This window comes from Peromyscus leucopus, chromosome 2 (genome assembly GCF_004664715.2).
Source record: "Peromyscus leucopus breed LL Stock chromosome 2, UCI_PerLeu_2.1, whole genome shotgun sequence".
NCBI classification, from domain to species: Eukaryota; Metazoa; Chordata; class Mammalia; order Rodentia; family Cricetidae; genus Peromyscus; species Peromyscus leucopus.
This window is the reverse complement of record NC_051064.1, coordinates 45,559,426-45,586,576: the sequence shown is the minus strand read 5'-3', so window position 1 is coordinate 45,586,576 and position 27,151 is coordinate 45,559,426. Positions and strand designations below refer to the sequence as shown.

Sequence of the window (27,151 nt, the reverse complement as noted above, 5' to 3'; positions counted from 1 at the left end):
TCAATAAGCTGATAGATTGCTATTTCCCCTGTTAAAGAAGTGGCAAGCCATCAATCAATGGTTCAGGAGTAAAGCTCTTTGCCAATGAGCCTGACAACCTGAATTTGATCCCTATAACCCACGTGGTTTAAGGAGAAAACTGACTCCTGTGAAAGAAAAGGTGAAGACATGACTTCTCCTAGGTGTGGGTTGAGAAGGTTTTTACTGTAGATATGAGGGAGAGCATAGCCAGAGGCATCTGGAAGGGCCTAGACTGCACCAGGCCATGAGAGGAGAGAGGGAAGGGAAGAGTGAGAGAGAAGAGAGAAGGGGGCTACAAGAGGAGCAGATGACCAAGAGTCTGGGAGAGCATACAGGAACCAGAAGGGCACATAGTCAAAATGACTGAGGTTATACAGGGATCATAGGCTGGAAGAATGGGAGTGAAGCTCAGGAGTTGGGAAAGCTTGAGGGCAGGAGGTAGGATATGCCAGCCAGGATGACTCTGTAACAGATACTGGAGATGCTGAGAGATCTGGTAGCCAGTGTGTCCAAATGATGTGTTACACACACCTTAGGCATAGGAGGAGACATATGACCCTTTTGCCAGAGACTATCTTCTTAAGTCCCTGAGGGAATGTTGGCTTTTGTCTACATGTTACACTTTGGGAAAAGGAATTTCTTGAGACCTAGTATTTCGTGTGGAGAATTCTCAAAAAGGTAAATCTGCCATAAGACCAAGCATATTCCCAAAGGTCTCTACATCCTACTCTACAGATACTTGCTCAGCCATGTTCACTGCTTCTCTTGTCACAATAGGTAGGAAATGGAAACCACCTCAATGTCCTGCATTGGCAGTAACTAACAGTTCTCTAACTGGACTTAAGATCAGCTCAACAAGAGGGACACTGTGCTTGATACTGGAAACTGAGTATCTAGTAGTTAACTGAGTTAGCTACTCAGTGCTTGTAAAGTCATGGTTATTCAAAGAGAATTTACAATCACACATTTACCAAACCAGCATAATCTCTAATAATAATCCATAAACATGTGCCCTTATACCCACAGGTAAGTGTTGTTTTCATCTCTCATCAAAGAACGTTGCAACTGACAGAGACCATTACAGAAAACCACAGCCAATCACTACACAGTTGGGAACCCAGTCCCAATGGATACATAGACAAAACATTTCCACATCCAAGGCTCAGGTAACACTGAGAAAGAGGGGGTCAGAAAGATTCTAAGACCCAGAGGCTCAGGGAGTTTGTCATGAGACTGTGTCTCTTAGTAACATCAGAAGCTACATATGTAAAATTTCACCAACATGACCACCCAAGTGTGAGCTAAACAAGGATGACACCAATGGACATGCCAAACTCAATGGGGAAGAGTCCACAAGTCCTCAACTCTACACAAAGAACTATTAGGAAACTGAGGCGAGCTAGGAGCAGTAGGGGTGGTCTTCCTCAAAGAAAAGCACACCAATTAGTTGTCTAGTGCCTAACGGTCATCCCTGAAAATACACATACAAGTAACATATGAACTAAACAGGTTATATTTAGGAATAAATATGTACATACATATACATATCTTCATGTTGTAACAATTAGTGAAAAAAGAGGCCATGAATTTGAAGGAGAGAGAAAAGGAGAATATGGAAGGATTTGGAGGGAGGCAAGATAAGGGAGAAGTGTTGTTACTAAATTATAGTCTCGAAAATTTGAAAATGGACAAAACCCAAAAAAGAATCTAAACATGGTAGCATTTTTTAAAATGTAATTTCATTTTTTTTATCATTTTTAACTTTTTAAATTCATCTATGCACATGAATGATTAGCCTAAATATATGTATGTGTATCACATGAATACCTGGTGCCCACCACACTTAGAAGAGGGTGTCAGATCCCCCTAGAACTAGAATTAAGATGGTTATAAGCTAGTATGTAGTACTGTAAAAGGAACCCAGGTCCTACTGAAAAGCAACAAGTGCTCTAAACTGCTAAGCAATCTCTCCAGTCCCTAAATGTAACTCTATTTATTTTAATCTATGTGTATGTGTATGCAAATGCCACTTGTGCAGGCAATTACAGAAGCTAGAAATGGACACCAGATCCCTGGTTGGGAGCCACCAAATGATCTCAGTGCTGGTCCTCTGAAAGACCAGTAAAGGCTACATACCTCTCTTGCCCTAAAACCATAAAATCTTAGAAGAAAACGCAGAGTAAATCTTCATGGTTGTAAATTTAGTTAAGGGAATTTTAAACTGAGCATCCAAAGCATGAGTAAGTACAAAAGAAAAAAGGAAAGATAAATCTGTATCAATGTAGGATCTTTATCCTTCATAGGGCATTGTTAAGAGGAAGACTGGAACTACTATTTGATATCTGACAAGCATTTAGCATCTGGGACATATAATTTTAACCTACATTCCAACAATAAGTCAAACAACTTAACAATGTTAAAGGACTTCAACAATTTTCCAAAAAGAATAAATAAATGACTAGTAGTTAAATTTTGATAAATGCATTTTCATCATCTATTGAGACATTCAAGCAGTTTATAACTTCTACTCAGCTAATATTCTATTGTTACAATGTTAACAGCATATTTGGTTGATCTGTTTTCTTTTAAAAAAAAAAACTATACTGGTGATAAACTTCACTGGAGGGCTAAATGTATCTTGATAACACAGTTAGGGGAATGTTTTATTTGGGTGGCTTAAGGCCTAATTATTGAAGTGAGTATTTTAAGGCTTATAGCAGGAAGTACATCTTAGCAAAAACGTAAGAGCAGAACACAAGATTTACCAAGCAGAAGTAAGTATGTGAATTTAGTGACTATGTAAAATGAGAGCAGATCATAGAGACATTCAGGAAAGCAAAGTAGCTAAGCGACTTCATTTTCTTTCTTTCTTTCCTTCTTTCCTTCCTGTCTTCTTTTCTTTCTTTCCTTCCTTCTTTCATTTTTAAATGTTGAGACAGGGCATCATGCACTCCAGCCTGGCCTCAAACTTGCTATGTAGCTGAAGATGGCCTAGAATTTCTGACCCTCCTGCTTCTACCTCCTGAGTGCTAAGATGAGCCCAGACCCTTCTACTTAGTAGGCAACACTCTACCAACTGATCTCCATATCCCCATACTCATTATAAGTATTATTTCCATACACACAAAATTGCATTAGAACCATTTTTGTAAAATGCACAAAAACTGTAAAAGACCCTAGCCACAGGAGCACAAATTTCAAACCCAAGTCGGTATCATGACAATTTAGTATAATTTTTTTGTTTGTTTGTGTGTTTGTTTGTTAAAAAAGAGAAAGCAGTGCAGTTCCTAAGAAACATTTTCTGGGCCAGGTGTGGTGGTATACATCTTTAAACTCTGCACACAGGAGGCAGAGGCAGTTAGATCTCTATGAGTACTAGGCCAGTCCGGGCTACAGAGTAAGACTCTGTCTTTGGGGGTAGGAGGATCACACGGAACACCTTTTCCATGTAGCTCATTTAAGAACAAAATGAAAAGGGCTGGAGAGACAGCTCTGATTAAAAGCACTTATGCCTGGATTTGGTTCTCAGCATTCACATGGTTACAAAGAATGGTTCCAAGGAGCCGGGCATGGTGGCACACGCCTTTAATCCCAGCACTTGGGAGGCAGAGCCAGGCAGATCTCTGTGAGTTCGAGGCCAGCCTGGGCTACCAAGTGAGCTCCAGGAAAGGCGCAAAGCTACACAGAGAAACCCTGTCTCGAAAAAACCAAAAAAAAAAAAAAAAAAAAAAAAAAAAAAAAGGCTCCAAGGGACTAATGTCCTCTTCTGACCACTGTGGGCATCAGAATCAGACAGAATCAGACAAGCACACGATGTGCAGATATACATGCAAGCAAAATACCCAGACATATAAAATGAAATTTTTAAACCTCAAAAAAAAATTTAAAAAAAAGAACATAATATAGAGTATTTCCCAGGTATTATGATTAAAAGTGGATAAACTTAGCCGGGCGGTGGTGGCGCACGCCTTTAATCCCAGCACTCGGGAGGCAGAGCCAGGCGGATCTCTGTGAGTTCGAGGCCAGCCTGGGCTACCAAGTGAGCTCCAGGAAAGGTGCAAAGCTACGCAGAGAAACCCTGTCTCGAGAAAAAAAAAAAAAAAAAAAGTGGATAAACTTAAAGTCAAATACCTACTGCTTCAATGTGTCAGTGCATTTCCTCCCCATATTTGTCACAACAGATTCACTTAGGTGACATACACACTTCTCAGTGACTGGAAAGAAAACTCTTTAGACTTGCTATGCATAGAGTTTTCTTACTGCCCAAAGTGGAAAATGTTTCCAATTGTCAACTCATCTCTGAAAAGACTATGATAAAAATCTAACTATTTTTGCTAATAAAAGCTATGGTAGAAATTTCACAAAATGGGTCATGAGGTGACAAAGAAAGTAAGGAAGAAAGGAGTGTCTGCAGAAAAGGATGAGATGAGAAGCAAGAGGGCAAGCCCTTGTGCCTCATAACGCCTATGCTCAGCCCTTCTGAATCCATCCACAACCCTGGCCAAGGGAATTCATACTTAGAGACAAATTATTATGTACTTGTTTGTTTGTTTGTTTGTTTATGGTAAATGTTTGGGGGGGAAAGAGGTAAATAAATAGAATTATTTTTCATAGTCTCCAAAGTAATAGGGCCAAGATATTACATAAAAAGGGTTAAGGCTTTTGAAAGTAAATATATATATATGACTTATCACATTGGAAATACAAACACTTGCTGAAGTCTACAAGTATATACATATTCCAGTGTATAATAAGGAGTGATGAATTTTAATTACACTGAACTCACCAGCATGCATTCAGATTAAAATCATTATCAAAGCTCTAGATAACTGATAAATGATATCCTTAAATAAACCTGATTTTAACAAGTGAACTGTTTAAAAGAGAAAAGCTAAAGAAATACTTGTGTTTGGATACAAACCAAATATAATTTGAGATGTCCCCGGTATTTAAAGAAGCAACAAACACAATCAATGTAAATATTAAAAAAATATTAGAATATGAGAAGGAAATGTTTAATAAAACATAGCAGAGCCTCTGTTCAAAGTATAGTTTAGTACGGCTATAGGGGAAAAAAGTATAAAAACTAGACAGAGGGAAAACTGACAGATAGGTGTAAGGCAGAGCTTTTCAACTAGAGGCTGTCCCTTAAGAGTTGGCAACACTGGAGAACATTGGCACAAGGAAGGTGTGTTACTGCCATCTAGTGGCACAAGCCAGAAACACCGCTACAGACGACCCTACACTGCCCTGAACAGGCCAAAAGAAGAGACCACAGCATAAATATAAAGTCAGTGACAGTAACTGCATAGAAAGTAGTAGTATGTTTAATTCTTCTTTGGCTCTACTAACTTAATAATATAAAGGAAGTTTAGGGTTTAAAGTTTTTATTCCCTAAAAATAGGGTAACTAGACCAAAGTTGTACGTTCCTCTGCAACCTCCAGTAACAAAGTATGAACAGCCATGTTTGGAAAACACTCTTTCAAGCTTCCCACATGATGTTGTCTCTGCCTACCCTCTTACCACTTGCTATTATTCCATCCTTTAGTTTTAAATGAATATGTTCTTCACATATCTATCCCCCATCCCGCTTTTTTTTTTTTTTCTGGTTCTCACTGTAAGCAGCTCCAAATCTACCCACAAAAATTAATCCCAAATCTTCATTTCTAGTTTTAATTACTCTCAAGGAAACCTGGGTGCTCCTTTATAAGTATGAATATATTGAGCACAAATCCAGCACCCCTCAGGTCTAGGCAGCACCCTAAGGTTTTCAATCTAAAATGGAATCATTCGTTTGCTTCAACAAAAAGCTACCCTTTCTATCTTGATGAACAGGAACCTCCTACCTAGTCAGGTTCACTTTCTATATAGACCACTCTTGAGTCTCTATCACTCATCAAATACTCCCAGGAATTTCCCTTACTACTGTGATAACCCAGCTGTTCCCTAGAGCCAACAGACCCTGTCAAATTCAACTGATCCTCATTGCAGCTGATTAGCTAGCTGACTGAATAGGATTCAAGCTTTTGAAGCTAACAGTCAAGCCCCCAATCTAGCCTCCTTTGTCTCCTCTAGTTTCCATCTTCTTCTGAAGTCTTTATATGGAGTAATAAAGATAGTGTTAATTTCTAATAACTATCATTTACTGTGCATTTTTCCAACCAACCATGGGTGCTGTGTGCTATCAAATGACATGATTCTTAGAATAGTCTAAAAAGTAGGTTAATTCATCATAATCTCCTGTCTTCATAGAACACGTAAAACAGAAAATAAGTCTAGACAGAATAAATATTCAAACCTAGATATATTCCACATTAAAATGCATACTAACTACTATAGTAAAATGGGCCAGCAGAAGAACAGGAATTCACATCACACACACACACACACACACACACACACACACACACACACACACACCTCAAAGTGATAAAACCTCCAACTGTAAAGCCAGGAAAAACCATAGGGGACAATCTCAAGAAGTCTTTAAAATAAATTTCTAGATACAGCACTGCAACCAACATTAACATGAGAAGTACCACTCCATCACAATAAGAAAATTCTGTACAGCAAAGAAAATACATTACAGGTGAGGTACCAGGGGGTAAAGGATTAAATGTTCGAAAACCATGTGTCTAATAAGGTATTTAATATACAAAAATATATGGTCACGTAACTCAAAAATGAAATACAAGTGACCCAATTAAAATACGGACAAAGAACCTAAGCAAACACTTCTCAAAGGGAGAAACAGATGTTAACAGGTTTGTGAGAAGGCACCTACCCAGCCATCTCCAATCAGCAGGGACTGGAAACCAAAACCTGAGTGGGAACTCACCTCACATCTACTCGGATTAATATTAGCAGAAAGACAAAAAAGAGCAAATGTTCTTGTGAAACAGGACAAAAAAGAAAGCACTGAATACCTGCTGAAAATTGGTACAGCACTATGGAAAATAGTGTAAAACTCCACTATGAAACTACCAAATGAGCCAACAATTCCATTTCTGAGTGCATCCCAAGGTACAGACAGTGGGATCACTGAGAGAAACCTGTGCTTCTACACTCCCTGCAGCACTGCTCACAATACCCAAAGTATGATAACACTTAAATGTCTTTGATAGATGCATGAACGTTTTAAAGGTAACAGATAAAGGTATTCTATTTACAGTGGAATATTAGTCGGCTTTTAAAAAAGAAGGTGTCCTGCCATTCTCCACTACACAAGTGGAGCTAGAGGACATTCTGTGAAGCAAAACATAGAAAGAGAAATATATGTAACCTCCATGTGCAATCTAAAATAAGCACTCATGGGAGCAGAGAGAGATGGTGTTGCCAAGAACTGTAAGGAGATGAGAAAGGCATGAAGTTGACCAAACAATGGCACAAAATTAGTAAATCAGAGATGATTCATGTTAATTATACAAAATGGATTGATCATTTTACAATGATTATCAAAACACAAAGGTGTACATCTTAAAAATATACAATTTAAGGGATGAAAAGATGGTTAAAAGCAGAGGTTAAGAGCACTTGCTGCTCTTGCAGGAGACCCAGTTTAAGTTCCCAGCACCTACATGCTGGCTCACAGTCACCTCTAACTCCAGCTTCAAGGCATCTAACACTATCTTCTGGCCTCCTTAGGCACCAGCAAGACAAAATGGGGGCAAAATACCTATGTACATGAAATAAAAATAAATCCTTTTTAATAATGCACAATTTGCGTAAGTCAAAAATGTCACAAAATAAAGAATTTAAAATATAAAAGGTCAAAGATGTTATCCCTTTGATATCTTCTAAATCTTCATATGCTCACAAATGTACAAATCTAAAATATTACAGAGAAGAAGAATTACCAAAGCAGAGTGCCCCAAGGCTGCTCCGAATGCTCTGGAGACTCTGCAGCATCCCCTTGCACCAGAGCAGCAAGCACCACTCCCAGACACCATCACCACCACCCAGAAAGTTAAGATTACCCATATACTGTTCTAAAGTCTGCATTCATTCAACCCTCACCCTCAACAAATATTCATCAATCACCCACAATACCAACCTCTGCTAGAAGCCAGAGGCATAAAGACAATGGGGGAGTCCAGGTGAACATTCGTTACAACAAACTGAACAATTTAATGATATATAAAGTTCAAAGTATGATGAGAGCATACAAAACAGCACTGTCAAGAAGACAGGAAATAAAATATAAGCTGAGGATTACAAACACACACACACACACACACACACACACACACACACACACACACACACACACGGTTAAGAGCAGGTAGAAACAAGAGATAACCTGAATAACAAATGCATTCAAAGTTCACCCAAGACAAAGTGCTCAACAATGTCTCTGGAAAGCAACCTGTACAGGCATAAAAAAAAAAAAAAAAAAAAAAAAAAAGAAAGCAGCTTTATGTCTGCCTGCTGCCTGTAGGAAGGGGGGGAGGAAGAAATTTTAAATATCACTGAAATTCAATAAATACTCTGGGGCCAGCATAGAAAACTGACAGCTTATCTGTCAGCAAGGTTTCTCCAGGGAAAGTAACACACCTAGGTAGCACATAAAGGAAAAATGAGACAGACAGACAGACAGACACACACACACTACCTCTCTCTCTCTCTCTCTCTCTCTCTCTCTCTCTCTCTCTCTCTCTCTCTCTCTCACACACACACACACACACACACACACACACACACACACACACACACACAAAGAAAATGTAAGTACAGCCAGAGACACTTATGTAAGCATATGTCTAAACTACTTCAGTTTGTAACTCTTACCAAATGCACTGGTCTACCAAGAGTAGACCAGCACAATTCTTAACTTCAAAAATACAGCATGGGGTTGAAGATATGGCTCAGTAGCTAGAAGCACAGGCTGATCTTCCAGAGAACTGGATTCAATTCCCAATACCTACAGAACAGCTAATTGTAACTCCAGTTCCAAAGGGATTTGGTCTCACTGTGGACTCTATATAAGTGGCACACAGAATGCAGGCAGAACAATCAAATACAAAAAATAAAAATAAATATAGAAAAATGTTCAAATAAATAAATGAAATACTACTTGGGAGGCTGAAGCAGATGGATCTCAGTGAGTTCATGAGTCAATATGGTTTACACAGCCAGCTCCAGCCCAGCCAAGGATACACAGTAAGACCCTATCTCACAATTAATTAATTAATTTAATTAAATAAAGCACAAAATCCAATTTCTTCTTCTAAACTTGTACAATGTTGGGTTGGAGAATAGCTCAGGGACTTAGCAAGTACAAGACCATTTGTTCAATCCCTAGTACCAGAAGAAAAGAAAAAAAAATTCATACATTATCTACAAAATGTTTATTTTTAAATACCTCCTAAACTGTAGAATTGTTACAAACATGAGTGACAGGCAGTGTAGACAATAAGCCCTACCTTTTCATTATGATTTTAGTATGACCCTACAAATGCTTAAAAAAAAAAAAAAAAAAAAAACCTTATCATTAGCAAAATATGTTAAAATAGAAATATATGGAAAAATGCTAAAATGGAAAGTGCAAAATAATAACAGCTTTGAAAGCCGAGTGGAAATAAGAATGCATTAATGTACTGATTACTTGATTAGATGTGAATAAAGCAACCATGCAAACCTAGGGGAAAACCTAACTGGAGGTGAGGGCATGAGGGCATAAGCCTTTAATTCTAGTACCAACAGGCAGAAGCAAGCAGATCTCAGTGAGCTTGAAGCCAGCCTAGGCTACACAATGAGACCTATCTAAAAATTTTTTAAAAATCATAATAATAATAACTAAAGGAGAGGAGAAGTATAAAGAGGCTGGTCCTATATATCACTTCTGGATTTATTTTTACACTTCTGTGAATATATTATCCAGTGAAAAGTTGAAACTAAGTATGCCACCGTAAATTCTTCTTAAAAATCTACCATTAATGTTTCAACATTAACAATAGAGTACTAATAAAAAGAACCTATCCAATTCCTTAGGTGTTTAGCTGTCATCGATAAGAGAATTGACTTTCTATGTTCAGTATTTTCACCCTCAAAGACATCACTGATCCTTCCATTTTCTAAAGTCATTATGTATATTTATTTCCCCTTTCTCAGCCGCCAACATGTCATCATGATCAATTGCTTTAACCATACAGTAGTACAGGAAGAATATATATAACTAAATCCAGCTAAGACTGGCTGCAAATTAATCATCTGTAACTGTTTATTTTGTCAACAAAATTCACTGGGAGGCATATATTTATGAATTATGAAAACTAAAAAAATGGTGGTTTTCTCCTTTTTCTTCCTTACACCAAGCAGCTAAGAATTGCTATGCTCTGAAAATTGAACAAGAAAATATTTTAAATGGACAAGGTGTATTTTCTTTCTTGACATTTTACTATTACAATTCCTCAGAAATGATTGTATTTCTCAACTGAGAAAATAGCACAGTTCCCGGATGGGGGTGGGGAGATGACACTTTTCCAGTCTGCCAGGAAACAGAGCCCTTCTTCAGCTGAAGACCTATCAAAATATGCAAGCAAATGTCATGGAAACAGAAGCTCTCACCATGGCAACACCGCCCTGCTAGAGAGAAAAACCACTGTAATTCGTCATGTACTTCAAGACAAGGCATTTAGACTAATTCCAGTTTTCATTTTACAATCTATGTATAACAGTCATTAGACCTAGCAGTAGTAAAAATTTAATAAAAATATTAATATTTTACAAGAATGAAATATTAAAACCAAAGCTGACTCTAAATTTACATGCAAATTGATTAATGCCAGAGACATAAAATCAAGCTGCCCAACTTTGGGAAAAACACATTATAAAATAATTGTATCACTACTACTTAAGTAAACACTCTAGACTCCGTATAGAAGCAATTAAGTGTTTTACTAACTCCCGTATCTCTACTATACAACACAAGCAGTTTTTCTAAAAAGTAAACAAAGATACTTGCAATATTTCTATCCTTACCTCAACTATAGCATATGCTATAATTCTTTTGTTTTTTTAATTAGCTGCATAAAAATTCTTGTCTAGATATACTAAGTATTTCCACAAGATTAAAGTAAAACCAAGCCAGGGTTGGTGGCACATGCCTTTAATCCCAGCACTGGGAGACAGAAGCATAGGCAGAAGGATCCCTTTGAGTTCAAGGTCATCCTGGCTGGGTCTACAGAGGAATATCCAGACTAGCCAAGGCTACACAGTTAGACCCTGCCTCAAGATAGATAAATTGATAGATGATAGATAGATGGATGATAGATAGATAGATAGATAGATAGATAGATAAAAAACTGAAGTTTTTAAAAGATTAAATATTAATTAATTTAATTATTATCAAAAGTAAAAGTACAGCATACTACCTAAATTCTCACTAAAATAGCCTTACAAAGTCTGGTGAATAAATAAGATTTAATATTAACACCAACTTTGGAAACGTAATGATCTAATAGCTAGCAAGTAAAAGACTTACTACTTATATTAAAATGTCAAGTTACTGTTTAAAAACAGCCATTCTTCAGTAACAAACCACAAAATGAGTGATTCAAATGGCAATTATAGTGCAGAACTAAAACCATAACAATTAGCAGTCTAGTAAGATCTATTTGATTTATGACATAGACTGACAACAGCACAAGGGTTCAATTTGAAAATGAATTTTAAAACAATTGCAGTTAAAAGGCCTGAACTTTAAACCTTAGGTGAAAAAACAGGCTTCTATTGAAAAAAAATAGTCATTTTCTTTTAGAGAAAATACAAATTTTTCTCAAAATATTCAAATGTTTTCTCAAGTATAACTGGCATTTCAATTTTTTAAGTTTTATTTTATTTTTAATATTACATGTATATGGGGGAGGGGATGCACGATGTAAGTGTAGGTGCCTGTGGAGTCCAGAAGAGGGCATCAGATCCCCCAATAGCTGGAGATACAGGTTGGTCTGAGTTGCCTGACATGGGTGCTGAGAACCAATCTCAGATCCTCTTTAAGAGCAGTATATGCTCTTAACCACTGACACCCTCACCAATCTGACATTTCACTTTTTTTGAACTGGTGTTTACAAATTGTGTCCTCTGCAATTCCTAAAGTAAAACCCTAACCCCAACATGATGGCATTTGAAAGTATTAGAAGATGGGACCTTTGGAAAGAGAGGGCCAAGACTCCCCCAAACTGTCCTCTGGCCTCCATATACACACCTTGACTTGCCCTTGCCTGAACATACCCCTCACCCACCCCACCCCACCCCACCCCCACACACAAAGAACTGAAACACAAGATAAGGCCTTTCAGGTAATTAGATAGATGATGCCATTAGTACTCTTTGTAAATGAACCCAGGTCCTTCTCACACATCAAGGAGCACTGTGATAAGATGGACCAAGACAGGGACCCTCACCAGACAACAATCTGTCAGTACATTAATCTTGACCTTCTGAAGCTCCAAAAATAAAATTCTGCTCTTTAAAAGCAATTCAGTTTACTGGATTTCATTGCAGCATTCAAATTAAGACACACTGTTGGTATATAAGAAAGTCACCTTTAAATTAAAAAAAAAAAATTCTTGAATCAATAGCAAAACACACGGAGAAACAAAAAGGAAGCATCTAATGAAGAGAGAGCAAAGAGAACTTCCTGGGAGGCTAGAGCAGGAGGATCACAAGTTCAAAGCTTGTCTGGGTTATAGAAAGACTTCAGCCAGACAGGCAACTCAGTAAAATCTGTCTCAAAATAGAGTACAAGGAGAGTGGGAATACAGCTTGTGTAGCAGATTACTTGTTTGGCATAGAGGAGGCCCTACCTTCTATCCCTGATACAAAAAAAAAAAAAAAAAAAAAGACTGACTCTATATCTTACTGGTAGAGTAACACTGTATATGAGGTCTGGGTCCCACCCCTAACACTTCCACTCCCAAAAGAATAAACTGACTATGCTGGAAGGACAATCAGAAAGCACTAGCAATTAAGGAAGATTGATTGCTGTAAATATAAAGACTGGAGGGAGAGACAAGAACAGATATATCAAGACCCAACAGAACACACCTGTGGTTCTCAAAACAAAAGACAATACCACGAATAGAACTGCAGGTATGATAGTGGTGATGGACACAGAGAATAATTTAAGAAACAATTGGAAGGTAAAGGAAGACTTATTAGGATGGTAAGAAGAGAAAGTGTCAAGACGACATCTGTATTTCTTGTTAAGTCACTGACACACAAAAAGACCAGTTTGTACAGCTTCTAGGTTTGCTCATTTGAGGACTACAGATAGAGCTCAGCTTTAAAGTGTATCAAGTCACCAATCAGCAAGCAATGTAGTAGACACATAACTAAATCTAGAGTTCACATGGAAGTCACTGGCTGATAGGGGAGAACTAAAGCCATGAGTGTAGATGTGATTACTAAACAGAAAGAACAAAGGTCCTGACAACAAGCCTCAAGACACTGAATTTTAATGTTGTAAAGGTTGAAGAGCTGAATGAGACAAAAGAAATGCAAAACACTTCCAGGTTCTGGCTATTACAAATAAAGCTGCTATAAACACAGTTGAGCAAATATCTCTGTGGTATGATTGAGTGTTCCTTGGGTATATGCCCAAGAGTGGTAGAGCTGGGTCTTGAGGTAGATTGATTCACACTTTTCTGAGATGTCACCATACTGATTTCCAAAGTGGCTGTACAGGTTTGCACTCCTACCAACAGTGGAGGAGTGTTCCCCTTCTTCTGTATCCTCTCCAACATAAGCTGTCATCAGTTGTTTTTGATCTTAGCCATTCTGACAGGTATAAGATGGTATCTCAGAGTCATTTTGATTTACACTTCCTTGATAACTAAGGATGTTGGACAATTTCTTAAATGTCTTTTGGCCATTTGGGATTTTTCTGTTGAGAATTCTCAGTTTAGATCTGTAGTCCATTTTTTAATTGGATTGTTTGGTATTTTGCAGTCTAGTTTCTTGAGTTCTCAACTGAGGAATGGATACAAAAAATGTGGGACATATACACAATGGAGTATTACTCAGCTGTAAAAAACAATGACATCATGAAATGTGCAGGAGAATGGATAGAATTAGAAGATATCATCCTGAGTGAGGTAACCCAGACTCAGAAAGACAAACATGGCATATACTCACTCATAAGTGGATACTAGATGTGAAGCAAATGATAATTGGACTTAAACGAACAGCTCCAGAGAAGCTAGGAAACAAGGAGGACCCTAAGAGGGATGTATGGATCACCTTGGGAAAGGGAAACAGGGAAATCTCCATGAGTAAACTGGGGATTTGGGGGGGGGTGAATAGAGAGGAGGGGATGGGAGATGAGAACATGAGGGAATGGGATGGTAGAGCTGGGGGAGGGACAGAGTGGGAGAGCAATGAAAGAGATACCTTGATAGAGGGAGACATTATGGAGAAGGGAGAAACCTGGTACTAGGGAAATTCCCAGGAATCCACAAGGATGACCCCTGATTAGACTACTAGCAATAGTGGAGAGGGTGCCTGAACTTGTTTACCCTGGCAATCAGATTGGTGAACATCCTAACTGTCATCATAGAGCCTTCATCCAGTAACTAATGGAAGCAGATGCAGAGATCCACAACCAAGCACCAGGCTGAGCCCCAGGAGTCCAGTCGAAGAGAAGGAAGAGAGATTATATGAGCAAGAGGGGTCAAGATAATGATGGGGAAATCTACAGAGACAACTGAACCAAGCTCATAGGAATGAACCAACAGCTGTGGAACTGGCATGGGCCTGGACTAGACCCTGTGCAATAGTAAAAATATGGAGGGAGGGAAGGAAGGAAGGAGGGAGGGGTAGAGAGAAGAGAGAGAAAAGAAAGAGAGAAATGCAAAATACTAAGAGAGTTCAGGAGCTTGTGGTGACACCAAACAATACTAAAAGAAACAGTAGGCAAACAGACTAACACTTGAGCAGACCGGTAGTTCTCAACCTTCCTCGTGCTGTGACTCTTTAATACAGTTCTTCATGTTGTGGGGACCCCCACCCATAAAGTTATTTTCATTGCTACTTCATAACTGTAATTTTGCTACTGTCATTAATCATAAAGTATGTAATATGCAGGATATCTGATATGCAACCCCTGTGGAGAGTTTGTTCAAACTCCAAAGGGGGTCTGGACTCACAGGTTGAGAACTCTTGCACTAGAGAGCAGAGTTAAAAAAAAAAATAACAAGTGATTTTGATTCTGCAATGAAGAGACATCAGTAGTGACCTGCTGTGGGATGGTCTGTATGTCAAATTACTCTGATTGGTCAATAAATAAAACACTGATTGGCCAGTGGCCAGGCAGTAGGTATAGGCAGGCCTAACAGAGAGGAGAAAGGAGGGAACAGGAAGACAGAGGGAGACACTACGAGCGGCTGCCATGACAAGAAGCATGTGAAGACGCAGGTAAGCCATGAGCCACGTGGCAAGGTATAGATTTACGGAAATGCATTAATTTAAGCTGTAAGAACAGTTAGCAAGAAGCCTGCCACGGCCATACAGTTTGTAAGCAATATAAGTCTCTGTGTTTACTTGGTTGGGTCTGAGCGGCTGTGGGACTGGCGGGTGACAAAGATTTGTCCAGACTGTGGGCAAGGCAGGAAAACTCTAGCTACAGCAACCTCTCAAAAGAGCAACCATGAGCTATGCTACACACAATAAGAAGTCTGAGCTGCTGAGGTACTCAAGACTTCTCCCTACTGACTCCATGTGGTAAGGCAATTTGCAGATACCTAGAATTTTGGAGGTTTGAGACTAGTTTTGAACCCCGCTGACTAAATAAATTCTGGAACTAACTTTTTCAGCTAACTTTCTACAATTTTGCAAAATTTAGCCTGCTTTGAATCAGGACTGTTGTGATGATTAATAACTTCTGTGTTTTATTTCAAAATCTGATAGTGGCACAGTTCATTATATAAATGGAGAAAAATTCTAAGTGTTTGTTTCTCGATTAAAGCCTACATTCACCTTTTTCTTATAAAAGTAATAAGCAACTCTCTGGATGACACACAGTCGTATTTCTAAATGTATTAAGCTGCCAAGATGGTTCAGTGGGTAAAAGCATCTGGTGCAAAGTCTGATAACCTTAGTTTATTCCCAGGGTTCCCCACTGTCCAAAGAAAACTGAACCATGCAAGCTGTCCTCTGACCTTCATAAGCATACTATGGTATGTGTACTACACACACACACACACACACACACACACACACACACACACACACAGGTGCACATACACAAATAAGTAAAATGCAGTTAAAATTGCTCTAAAAAATAGAACATTAAATCAAAAACTAAACATATTTTTCCTAAACTCACTTTTTTGGCCTTGGCCTGATTAGTATGATTAGTTTACTTAGCATCTGTACCAATGCTTTTATTATTCCATAAAAATTCACAGTAGTGTCTCTTTTACAGCAGAACTGACATCTGCCTATTAAGTAACTCAATATAATATTAATGTAACAGAACAGAAATAATTCCTTGTTATATTTTAATTAACTAGCACCAAACACACTGTAGTCAAGCAATTTTTTCACAAATGTAGATGGACGGACAGACATACAGACAAACAGGATGATAGATACAGACAGACTGGATGGATGGATGGACAGATGGATAAATAGAAAGATAGACAGACATAAGGATGGTGGATGGATAGACAGATGGTACACACACACACACACACACACACACACACACACACACACACACACACAAAGGCATATATTACACATATCAATAATACTCGTCTTTCAACATTCCCTTGCCTTTGGAATGTCTGTGGTACCAGGAGAAACACTGCAGGTTAAAACCAAGCTTTGAGTATCTCAGTCCCTGCTTCCGTCAGAGGAGAACAGCAAGAAGTATGTCCATTCTATGCAAACATTCAAGAGTAGAAGCTCCAGTCTAGAAATTCAAGCAGACAACCCTGGAGTTTGGGAGAGTTTACCTTCTAAAGAGTGGGAGTATACCCCTTTACCTTTCTTAAATATCCTTTAAGCATTTCATTTTTAATTATATACATACTTGTATGGTTGTGTATGGATATGTTCATGTGAGTACAGTGTCCTCAGAGGCCAAAAGATGGCACTGGATGTCCTGGGGCTGAAGTTACAGACAGTAGTGAGCTCCAGCATGAGTGCTGGGAGCTAAATGTGAAAGCAGTACTTACTCCTAACCTGTAAGCCATTTCTCTAACCTTTCCTTTACCTTCCTTACTCCGAGAACACTGACAGCAGGGAAATGCCATCAGACAAGAGACTAGAGGAATGGTCTCTAGACAGAAGGAATTCCTAAGAATAGAACCACAGGATCTGATATTTAGAAATTAACCAACTCAAAACCAAAGGTTAAGATTTAGAACTTGATTTTAATATAATGCCTAACATGGGCAATTTACAAATCTTATCAAAACAGAATCAGAAATTATACTGGGCGTTAGGACTAATGCCCAATTAGTATAAATAATAATTAGAAATATCATGGTAAACTATAATAATGAGGATAGAGTTAAAAATGGTTCCCTAAACATGCCAAGAATCCATGACTGTTATAACATATAAAGCTCTCTGACATTCTAACATCATATTACATTAAGGCTCTTTAGCTGGGGAAATAAGACTAGCTCATCTAGGTGAGTCCTGCATGCCTGATGTTAGGTCCAGAATGCTTCCATCCTCCCTAAGTGGCAGTGCTGGTGACATTGTCCTAAACAAAAAGACTTTGGCCAGGTACACCGAAGGACTTTTACTAGGTAAACAAGCCTAAAGGCAGGTTTCTGTTTACTAGAAAAGCAGTAGGGTAGTTTTTGAGAGTTGTTTTTTGGTTTTTTAGGTTTGGTTTGGTTTGGGGTTTTGAGTTTGTTTGTTTGTTTGTTTTTTAGTTTTTAAAGTAAAAAGTTAGTTTAGCTTCACCAGGAACCACCCTTAATCCTCCAGGAACCACCCTTAGCTGTCCCCCAAAGGTCAACTACCTCAGACAAGAGCATCTTGTTCTGGATCAACCCTGACAACCTGTATCAGCTAAGATTCCCCACCCTGCTGACAATATATAAAATCTGCTTGCTTTTCTGCATTTTGCTCTTCTCTCTGCTCTCTGAGAGATGGCATTGGCAGTTTGATCCTCAGTAAATCTTCTTTGTGACCACAGAGCAGTCTAGGTCAGTAGTTTCTCTGCAATATTATTTATATTTGGTGCTAAAAAACCTGGGATAGGCAACGGACCACCCCCTAAAAAGGCCTGTCCCTCTTAACTGAACCAAACTGCTGATTTTTGACACCCCAGGTATGGATCACTTGATTCTGCTGGTGCTTGGCACCCACCATATTCAACTCAAGATTTTCGAGTCTGCCTCTTCAGCTGCTTCTCCTCTCCTTGCTCTAATCACTCATCTCTCTGCACCTATTCATTCATTAAGTGTCTCTGAGCTGCCTGTTCTGTCTCTCCTGGCTCATGGAGCCAACCATATAATGTGTCAGGCAGCCTCTCTACACCCTTTTGGATGTCCCATCACATGTAGGAGGGAGGCCCTGGACTGATCCTGGGCATCTCTCTGACAAGTCTCTCAAGTCTGCTTAGGAACCCCAGACTAAACTTATTGTTGCCAAGGCACTTACTCCCCTAAGTCTCTCTCATCCCCTTACTCGGCTCCTGAATGCCTCTCTGTCTCTCAGCTACCTTCTAGAGCTTACTCTGTCTCTAACCATGGCTAACCACTCGTCTCTCCTGCCTCCCCCTAAGGGCTACCTGCTTTGTCTCCTTCCCACTCGTGGGCTTGCTGGAGTCCGCTGTTTCTGTCTCTCTCGGGTCCTGAAGCCTACTCTGCAGAAGTCCATAAGCATATCAGGGAGCTTCTTTATGCCCTCCTAGACTCTGCAGTGTTGAGATATTAGAATCCTCTCTCTGGCAGAGTTCCTGTTTGCAATGCTTTTCCCTAAGCCTCTCCCACCTCTTTTTCCCTCTGCTTCTTTCCTGCTTGCTCTCACAGCTAGCTACTGTCTCTAACCACAGGCTCTTCCCATTGAGAATTAAACCCATGACCCCTCACCTGCCTTCTCTAATCTTTTCCTCCTCAGACTCAGATTCCATTAAGGCACACTGTTATACTACAAAGGGCTTGGCCTCAGTACAGACTAGATAATCTGTCTCAGTGGCCCAAAAGAAAAAAAAAAAGCACACTCAACTTCCAAATTCTCAGATTGTAACAACTTCTGCTACCATACAAGCAAATGATCCCCAAATCCCCTTATCTCTAAAGCTTCTCTACTCTCAACTCTAGTATCTCTTAAGCCTTCTTTGCTCTCTGCTTGCTCTAGTTTCTCACTCTGTTCACTAAATTCAATCTTACCGAGCTTCACATCTTTGGGGTATAAATAATATTAAAATCTGTAACATGCTGTTCTACTATATTAGATAAACAAGCTGGCTCTTGAGATGGGTTGTGGCCTGCTCTCTCTAAACCTAAGCATATTTGTTTTAAAAAGTTTCCTCCAAAGTCTCTGTCCTAGGTCAGGTAGGCCACCTGTCTATGACAAGAAGGAGAGCAAAACAGAGCAAGTCATGGACATTGTGTGCTTTTAAAACAGCTAAAAAGTAAGCTACTATCAATAAGAATTATCTCATACACCTCCTTCCTGGTTTTAACTCTATAAATATGGCCTTCTCTTACATCTCTAAAACTTTTGCTAAAATATAAAGTTCATCTCAAGATTTGTAAGACCACTGTGCAAACTTTCTGTATCTCAGGATTTGCAAGGTCACTGGATGTGGCTCATAAAATGAAATCTGTAAAGTCTGTAATAAAAATTGAGCTTAAAAGTTATAATAGAAAGGATAAACAAATCTAAATAGAGGTAATCTTTCTATTTTGTTTTTATTTTTTTTCCTTGTTTTTGTTTTTGTTTTGAGACAGGGTTCCTCTGTGTAACAGCTCTGGCTGTCCTAGAACTCTGTAGATCAGGCTGGCCTGGAACTCACAGAGATCTGCCTGCCTCTGCCTCCTGACAGCTGGGATTAAAGGTGTGCACCACCATCACCCAGTTATATAGGCAGTCTTAATTTGCTATAGCATGCTTGTATGTAACTTAGATTCAACTCTTGTTTTGTTTAAGAAAGGAATAGAAAATGGTGTGTGCCCAATAGACTCACCTTTATTAAATAGCAAACAAGTGGCTTGCTGCCATCTTGGCTGATGAAGTAGCAATCATGTGGCTTACTGCCCCATCTTGGCTAATGACACCACCAGGATAGAAACAACCATGTGGCTGGCAGCTATCTTTAGCTAGGTTAAAGAAAGGGCATACCATATGACTTCATCACCATCTTAGTCAAGGTGACCACATGGCATAAACCAAGTATGGAAGCCCCCTTAAAACAACTAATCTACTGAGCCCTCCACTTATCATTGTATCTCCTCTTATAGACAACACCAGGCCTCCAAAATGGTTTGTTTTGTTTTATTTTCCCTATATTAATGAGATAACAGCAGGCCTCCAAGATATTTTGGATTAGAATGGATTTTTGTATGATGAGTCTTGTCCTGAGAATGAAAAATAACAGATGAAAACAAAACCATGAACAAGGTTTATGAAAATAGGACTTAAAAACAACGCATGTTTGATGATTAAGATTTTTAAATTCCTAAAATTATAATGGTCGACTCAGGTTAACAGAAACTGACTTAGAAACTTATGTCTCTGCTAACTGTGTTCAACATGAGGCTTTTAGAACTGTTCTGCATAAGGAATAACATATGTCTCATTAATAAGGTTTATGAATTCCTAAGGTCCACTCAGGCTAGCAAAAAAATATCTAGTCACTTTGCTTTTGCTAACTTTGTTAATAAGCTTTGACTATATGGATACATTGAGCCATACATGAAAATATTCTGTAAATGTATACTATGAGAGAATCAGGAAAATAAGGTTCCCAGTCTCTCTGTGAACTGTACTTATGGTTTGAAGTTTTTATGCTAAAGTGGAGCAGGCCCCCAACCAGACCTTAGCACAATTGACAACATGGTGGAAATATCATTTAGACCCTGGAATCCAGGACATATGCAAGAACACCTAACAAAACAAAAATGAAGAGCTAACCCATCAAAGTCCATAGTTTGGGTAAAGTCTAAATGAATTAACTTTGGTTCTTGGATTCTGGAGTTCTGCTTCTGGCTAACTGTTCTTGCTAACTGAAGTGTGTCAACCCAGTGTGGTTTCAGGCTTAAAAGCCCACACCTGAGAAAAGCTACACTCAAGTCCCAAACACCCAGTGTAGTCTCCTGCCAGCTAATAAAGACTGTGTATTGGCTTCAACCCATGTGTGCTGTGGATACGGCTCTGTATGCCATGAATGTGTTGCTCTGAATGACTGAATGATAAATAAAATGCTGATTGGCCAGTAGCCAGGCAGGAAATATAGTATAGGCGGGACAGGAGAGAGGAGAATTCTGGGAAGTGGAAGGCTGAGTCAGGAGAGCAGCCAGCTGCCGCCACCATGAGAAGTAAGATGTAAAGTACTGGTAAGCCACAAGCCATGTGGCAACTTATAGATTAATAGAAATGGGTTAACTTAAGATATAAGAACTAGATAGCAAGAACCCTGAGCCATTAGGCCAAATAGTTTAAATAATATAAGCGTCTGTGTGTTTATTTGGGTCTGAGTGGCTAGCCTTAGCAACAAAGCAAGTTGAGGCTAGAGTGTCTTTAAAAAAATGAAAAAGAAAGGACAGGAAGAGAAGGAAAAGGGGGGAGGGGCATAATCTCACCAAAGACAGAAAAAACATGATGCCTTAAATTTAACACTTTGAAAAGAACTAAAGTCAGTCCAGGAGCCTGGAAGAAAAGAAACAAAAATGCAGCTGCCACACATGGCAACTTACACCTTGTACTAAGAGAACTGATGACTAATGCCAGGCCACCCTGAGCTACGAGATCCTGCTTCAAATATCCAACATGGCAGTACATCCAGTGCCAAACAAGGGGCAGAAACATAGTTTACTACCTAAACAGAACTCATAAATGCTTAGAAACTAGCCGAACTGAACTTAAAAGAACAGAAGGCCAGTGAGAAGATGATTTAACAGGATACTGATTTTCTACAAACCAAATTCAAAGCTATACACAAACACACACACACACACACACTGAAAACAAGACAAATGTTTCTGAAATTTGTATGCTAAAGCAAATACCTACAAATATTTAAGAAAATTCTGGCCATCAAGGAGACTTGCCTTACCAGGTATCAATTACAAAGTTGTTGTAATAAAAATTAAGATTAACAGAACAGGAACAGAGTAATAACTCAATTGATTTTACTCAACATCCCAGAAAGAGGCTTTTTCCTCACTGTGACAAAGCATCTGGCAAAAAAAAAAAAACAAAAAAAAAAAACAAAAAACACTGGAGGAGAGGCTAACCTTAGCTCACAGTCCAGAGGATGGTCAGGCTATGCCACTCAAGTGCCCACTGCTGGCAGCCTGTCTACCAGCGAGGGGGCCAAGTGTTCAGACACATGAGCTAGGAGGGCACATCTGACATGCAAATCTTACCAGATTCCTCTGCAGCCATTTCTTATTTACCCAAACCTTGTATGTGAATAGGACTGACCTATGAATTTCACACACTAAAATTTTCTATTTTTACTGTTATATTTAGACTACTTCTTTTATTCTATAAGACTAAACCTGGAAAATAATGGAACTCAAAGACTCAAATTCCATCTTCTAAGAGTACTTTCTGTAATTTCTGTCCCCAGCTTTTAGTTTACTCCACTTCTTCCTCCTTTAACCTCAGAAGGTTAAGAATTTTTCCTCCTCTAACAAGGGAGCCTGGAAAACACGGCATACTGTATCCAAATATCAATTCAAAGTTTTACTATATATTTAAGGTACATATAATCTAGTATTACATGCCTGATGTTCAAAATTACTAGTTCCTTTCTTTTGCTTCAGTTACCTAATTTGATGCCTCTGTAACTTCTCATTAGTTCAAACCCTAATTTCTAAGGACAGAGTGAATTAAAAAACAAAATGCAGCAAATGGGAAGGTGTTCCAACATGGGATATAACTCTGTTGAATAGGTAGTTCTTAGTCTTGAACATTCAGAGAAATTTCAATATCATGTTAAAGCACAAGTTGCTCAATTCCCACCCAAGTTTCTATTTAGTACTTGTATCTCTAGCCATTTCCTGAATGTGTCAATTCAATGTCAAATTTTGAAGAATATGGCTGCATAAAGAACTGGTTATGAGGTGGTGATTGGAATGGAAATTTACTGACAGTTACTGAGTTAGTGAGTAGAGAGAAAGAGTATTGCTTAACATTCTCTTCTGTGACTAGACAGCACACCACCAGAGAACTGTCAGACCCAACACATCAGTGCTAATGAGGCAGTAGAGTACACCACAGTTTATTCCACCTGTCATCTGACCAGTAACATGGTAAAGTCCACATGGAAAAAGGACTCCAAACAGCAACTTTTCTTTTTCTTCTTCGATAACCCTTTGAATTTTTCTCAACTACAGCAAATGGAAAGTTTTGAGATACTAAGACTTAAATAGCATAACAAGCCTTAAAAGGAAACAAATGTTTATTTAATGTTACTGGTAGATTTCTAACAAAGAAAGATAACTAATATTCATTTCATATGAATTATAAGAAAACACTGAAAAACTAATTTCCTTTAAAATTAGTAAGGAACTGGAGAGATGGCTCAGAGGTTAAGAACACTGGCTGCTCTTCCAGAGGTCCTGAGTTCAATTCCCAGCAACCACATGGTGGCTCACAACCATCTGTAATGAGGTCTGCTGTCCTCTCTTCTAGATGCAGGCAACAAATTGTACTCTGACCACTACAGGTGCGCTGTGGCATGTACGTACGTACGTACGTGTACACACACACACACACACACACACACACACACACACACACACACACACACACGAACTTACTCCAATAGGCTGAAAAATAAGTCCATCCATCTCATGGCTGACTTCTTTGGCAAAATTTCCTTCCAGGAGCTACAAAATAAAAATATATTCTTTAGAAATATAATGATAATTTAAAAATTAGTTTAACTTCTTGCTAAGATTTATAAAATTTTCTGTAATGTATTAAGAACTAAGAAACAGGAAAACAGGTAGAAACACTGGGATCCAGGTTAAACTCTGATTTTGGGGTCCTAATTTGTGGCTTGTTCTTTGCTGGCATCTCATTTTCCAATGTCTACAATTTCTCTAATGTGAAAGCAGTTCATAATAGAATTTGAGCAAGTTTATTTTCTTTAATGTTAATATAAAGTCTTTTGTTGTACTCAGTGACAGATAATCTTAAGGAGGACTAAGATACATGCAGCTTAAGTGTTTAAGTTTCTGAGTTGTTTCTGGTTGGTCTTGGTTTTCTTAGACAGGATCCCATGAATCCCAAGAACTGACTTCAAACTTCTATTGCTCCTGCCCCCCGGTCCCAGTGCTGAGATTCAGGAGCACTCCACCATACCTAGCTGAGTTCCAGTTCAGAGGATGAAAAAGTTCTAGAGACAGACAGCTGGTGATAGCTGTACGGTAAGGCAAATGCACATACTGGGACTGGACTAAATAGTTAATGCTAAGGTGGCAAATTTTACTGTAATGTTCTTGAAATTTCACTCTGGTTTTTTGTTTTGTTTTGTTTCTCTTCCACCAGCAAATGAGCAGAGTTGGCAAAATGAGATTTTCAGTCATTATTATGCAGCGTGGCCAAATTTTACGACTAGGTAGACAGACGCACTGACTGACTGATTTGACTTAGCCCAAATATTTATAAATTAATGAGAAAAGGCTAAAACAAAAAGTAAATATATAACTTTGCTAATCCCTATACCACACCATGGAAAGTTGCCCAATGTTCAGAACCTAAATAATGAACTTTTAAGAATCCAAGAAACCCTTTAAAGCATTTAGAAATGAGTAAGAATAAAACCATGGTAGAATACTTGACCGATCACATTTAAGAGAAGAAATTGGTAAGGGGAAAAAAAAAAAAAAAGGAAGGAGGGGGACGTGCTATGTAACAGTTTCTTCAAGATTAAAACATTCCATCCTGCAGGAAGTTCCTTAAGCAGGAAGGTAAGCAACTCAAAATAGCTTCAAGGAAGTCTCTAAAACTAACCAGATTCACTAGGCCCTTGCCTGCCACAGTAAGCAGAAAAAGCCAAAGTCTTCCCCCTTAGACAGAAGGAAGCTGAGCTGCAAAGAAGACGCTTAAGGCCAGACCAGCTGCCTGGACAAAGCAGAAACCAGCTGAGTTGCCTAGAAGAGGTTTAAACTAAGTCACTTGGAAAGGACATTCCCCAACCTGTTGAGCTGCCTGCAGGCTGTGCAGTGTGCTCCAGGTTTCCCAGATTTGATAAGCTGCCATCCATGCTGGAGTGAGCTTTAGTGATACAGCTGTCTTTTGAGCCATTTCTGCTCAAAAGACAGACAGGCAGACACACACACACACACACACACACACACACACACACACACAGTCACCATGACAAAAACTTCAGTCAGGTCAAACCAAACAAGATGAAGAAGCATTCACTAAGGATGATGGGTAGTCTTTGAGAGTCAGGCAATCTCCACAAAAAGTGCCAGGGTTATTGAGGAGCCCAAGGATTCTTCAAGTTCAGGTCAGGTTCTACTCATAATTTAAGTGACAAGCACAATTTAAAGCTACTGTTGGAATTTTATTTCCAACATTACATTTCTAAATGTCTCTAAGGTTTTAGGCTACATGTGGTGATATACTGTGTCCCCCAATATACTGTGCACCCTAATAAAGCTTATCTGAGGATCACAGGAAAAAGCCAGGCACTATATTAAACACAGGTTTAGGCAATGGTGGCACACGCCTTTAATCCTAGCATCTCTGGAGGCAGAGATCCATCCAGATCTCTGTAAGTTCAAGGCCACCCTGGGGAACAGAGCCAGGCACGGTAACACACGCCTTTAATTCTAGCACTAACCAGAGGTCTGGAGGTCTGTAGAGACAGACAGGAAGTGATGTAGATGGGTGGAGAGAGAAAGTGAGATGCAGAACAGAAAGGCATATAGGCATGGGGATACAGGAAATAGCTCTTTTTGGCTAAGGATTTCCAAGTGGTAAGAATATGACTGGCTTCTTTCTGCTTTTCTGATCATCAGATAAGCTTTATTTGAGTGTGTAATATATTGGGGGACACAATATATCACCATAGCTACACATCCTTCTCTCCTTATCTATATTTTAAGTCAAACCTATTCCTGAGTTATCATGTAAAGCATACTAAGCTTTAATTTCCTGGATGATCAACAGCTAAATAAGGACTGGTGACATGGCTCAGTGGGTAAAACACTTGCTGACAACTTGAGATGGATCCCAGAACTCTTGTAAAGGTGGAAAATGATATCATACCCTATATCCCATATGTGACCTCCACAGACACATTATGGCAAGCATGAAACACACATATGTGTGCGCACACACACACACATTCAAACAAGCATCATAAACACACATTACTCATATTATCACAGTCATCATGCATATACAAGCATCACACACAAACACATGCATCATACATGTACACACATGCACAGACATGCATCATACACACATACGACTTAATAAAAAATTTTTAAAGCTAAAAAAATAAATTTTCATTCATTTTTAGATAAATATTTTTAGATAAATATTTCCTGACTTCCTACCAATGCTAAAAACAAAGTAAGGGACATTAGGGATACTATAATATATGTCTCTGCCAATGTAACTAATATCTTAATTTTAGCAGGAATATTTAAATGTAATGGTGTAAATAAGCTATTTCTCCCTGTCAATCTTTTTTCAAACACACAATTCTACTTAAATTATCTAAGATATTTTTAAAGCATTTCAAACCAAAGAATTTAATTTGTAAATATTTAACTGGTACACCCCTCAAAGAAAATTTGCTGTGGAATATGCAGTGAATTGTCCTAAGCTACTGTGATGGTAAGTTTAAACTGTCAACTAGACACAATCTAGAATCCTGTGTCTATGAATCATTCAGAAACCAAATCATTATAAATGTATAAGCAGAAAAAGATAGTGCTTAAAATTAGAAATATGAGAAATAAA

General features: G+C 38.7%; 1 protein-coding gene across 6 annotated transcripts in view; it reads right to left on the bottom strand.

The window, feature by feature from the left end:
* Positions 1-27,151, bottom strand: part of Rngtt (RNA guanylyltransferase and 5'-phosphatase) — a 214,854-nt gene that overhangs the window by 123,937 nt on the left and 63,766 nt on the right. For all 6 annotated transcript variants that reach the window (XM_028872763.2, XM_028872767.2, XM_037202487.1 and 3 more), the window contains exon 12: positions 23,980-24,048. In XM_028872763.2, the coding sequence (XP_028728596.1) occupies positions 23,980-24,048 (69 nt within the window). The remainder of the gene's footprint in view (positions 1-23,979; positions 24,049-27,151) is intronic.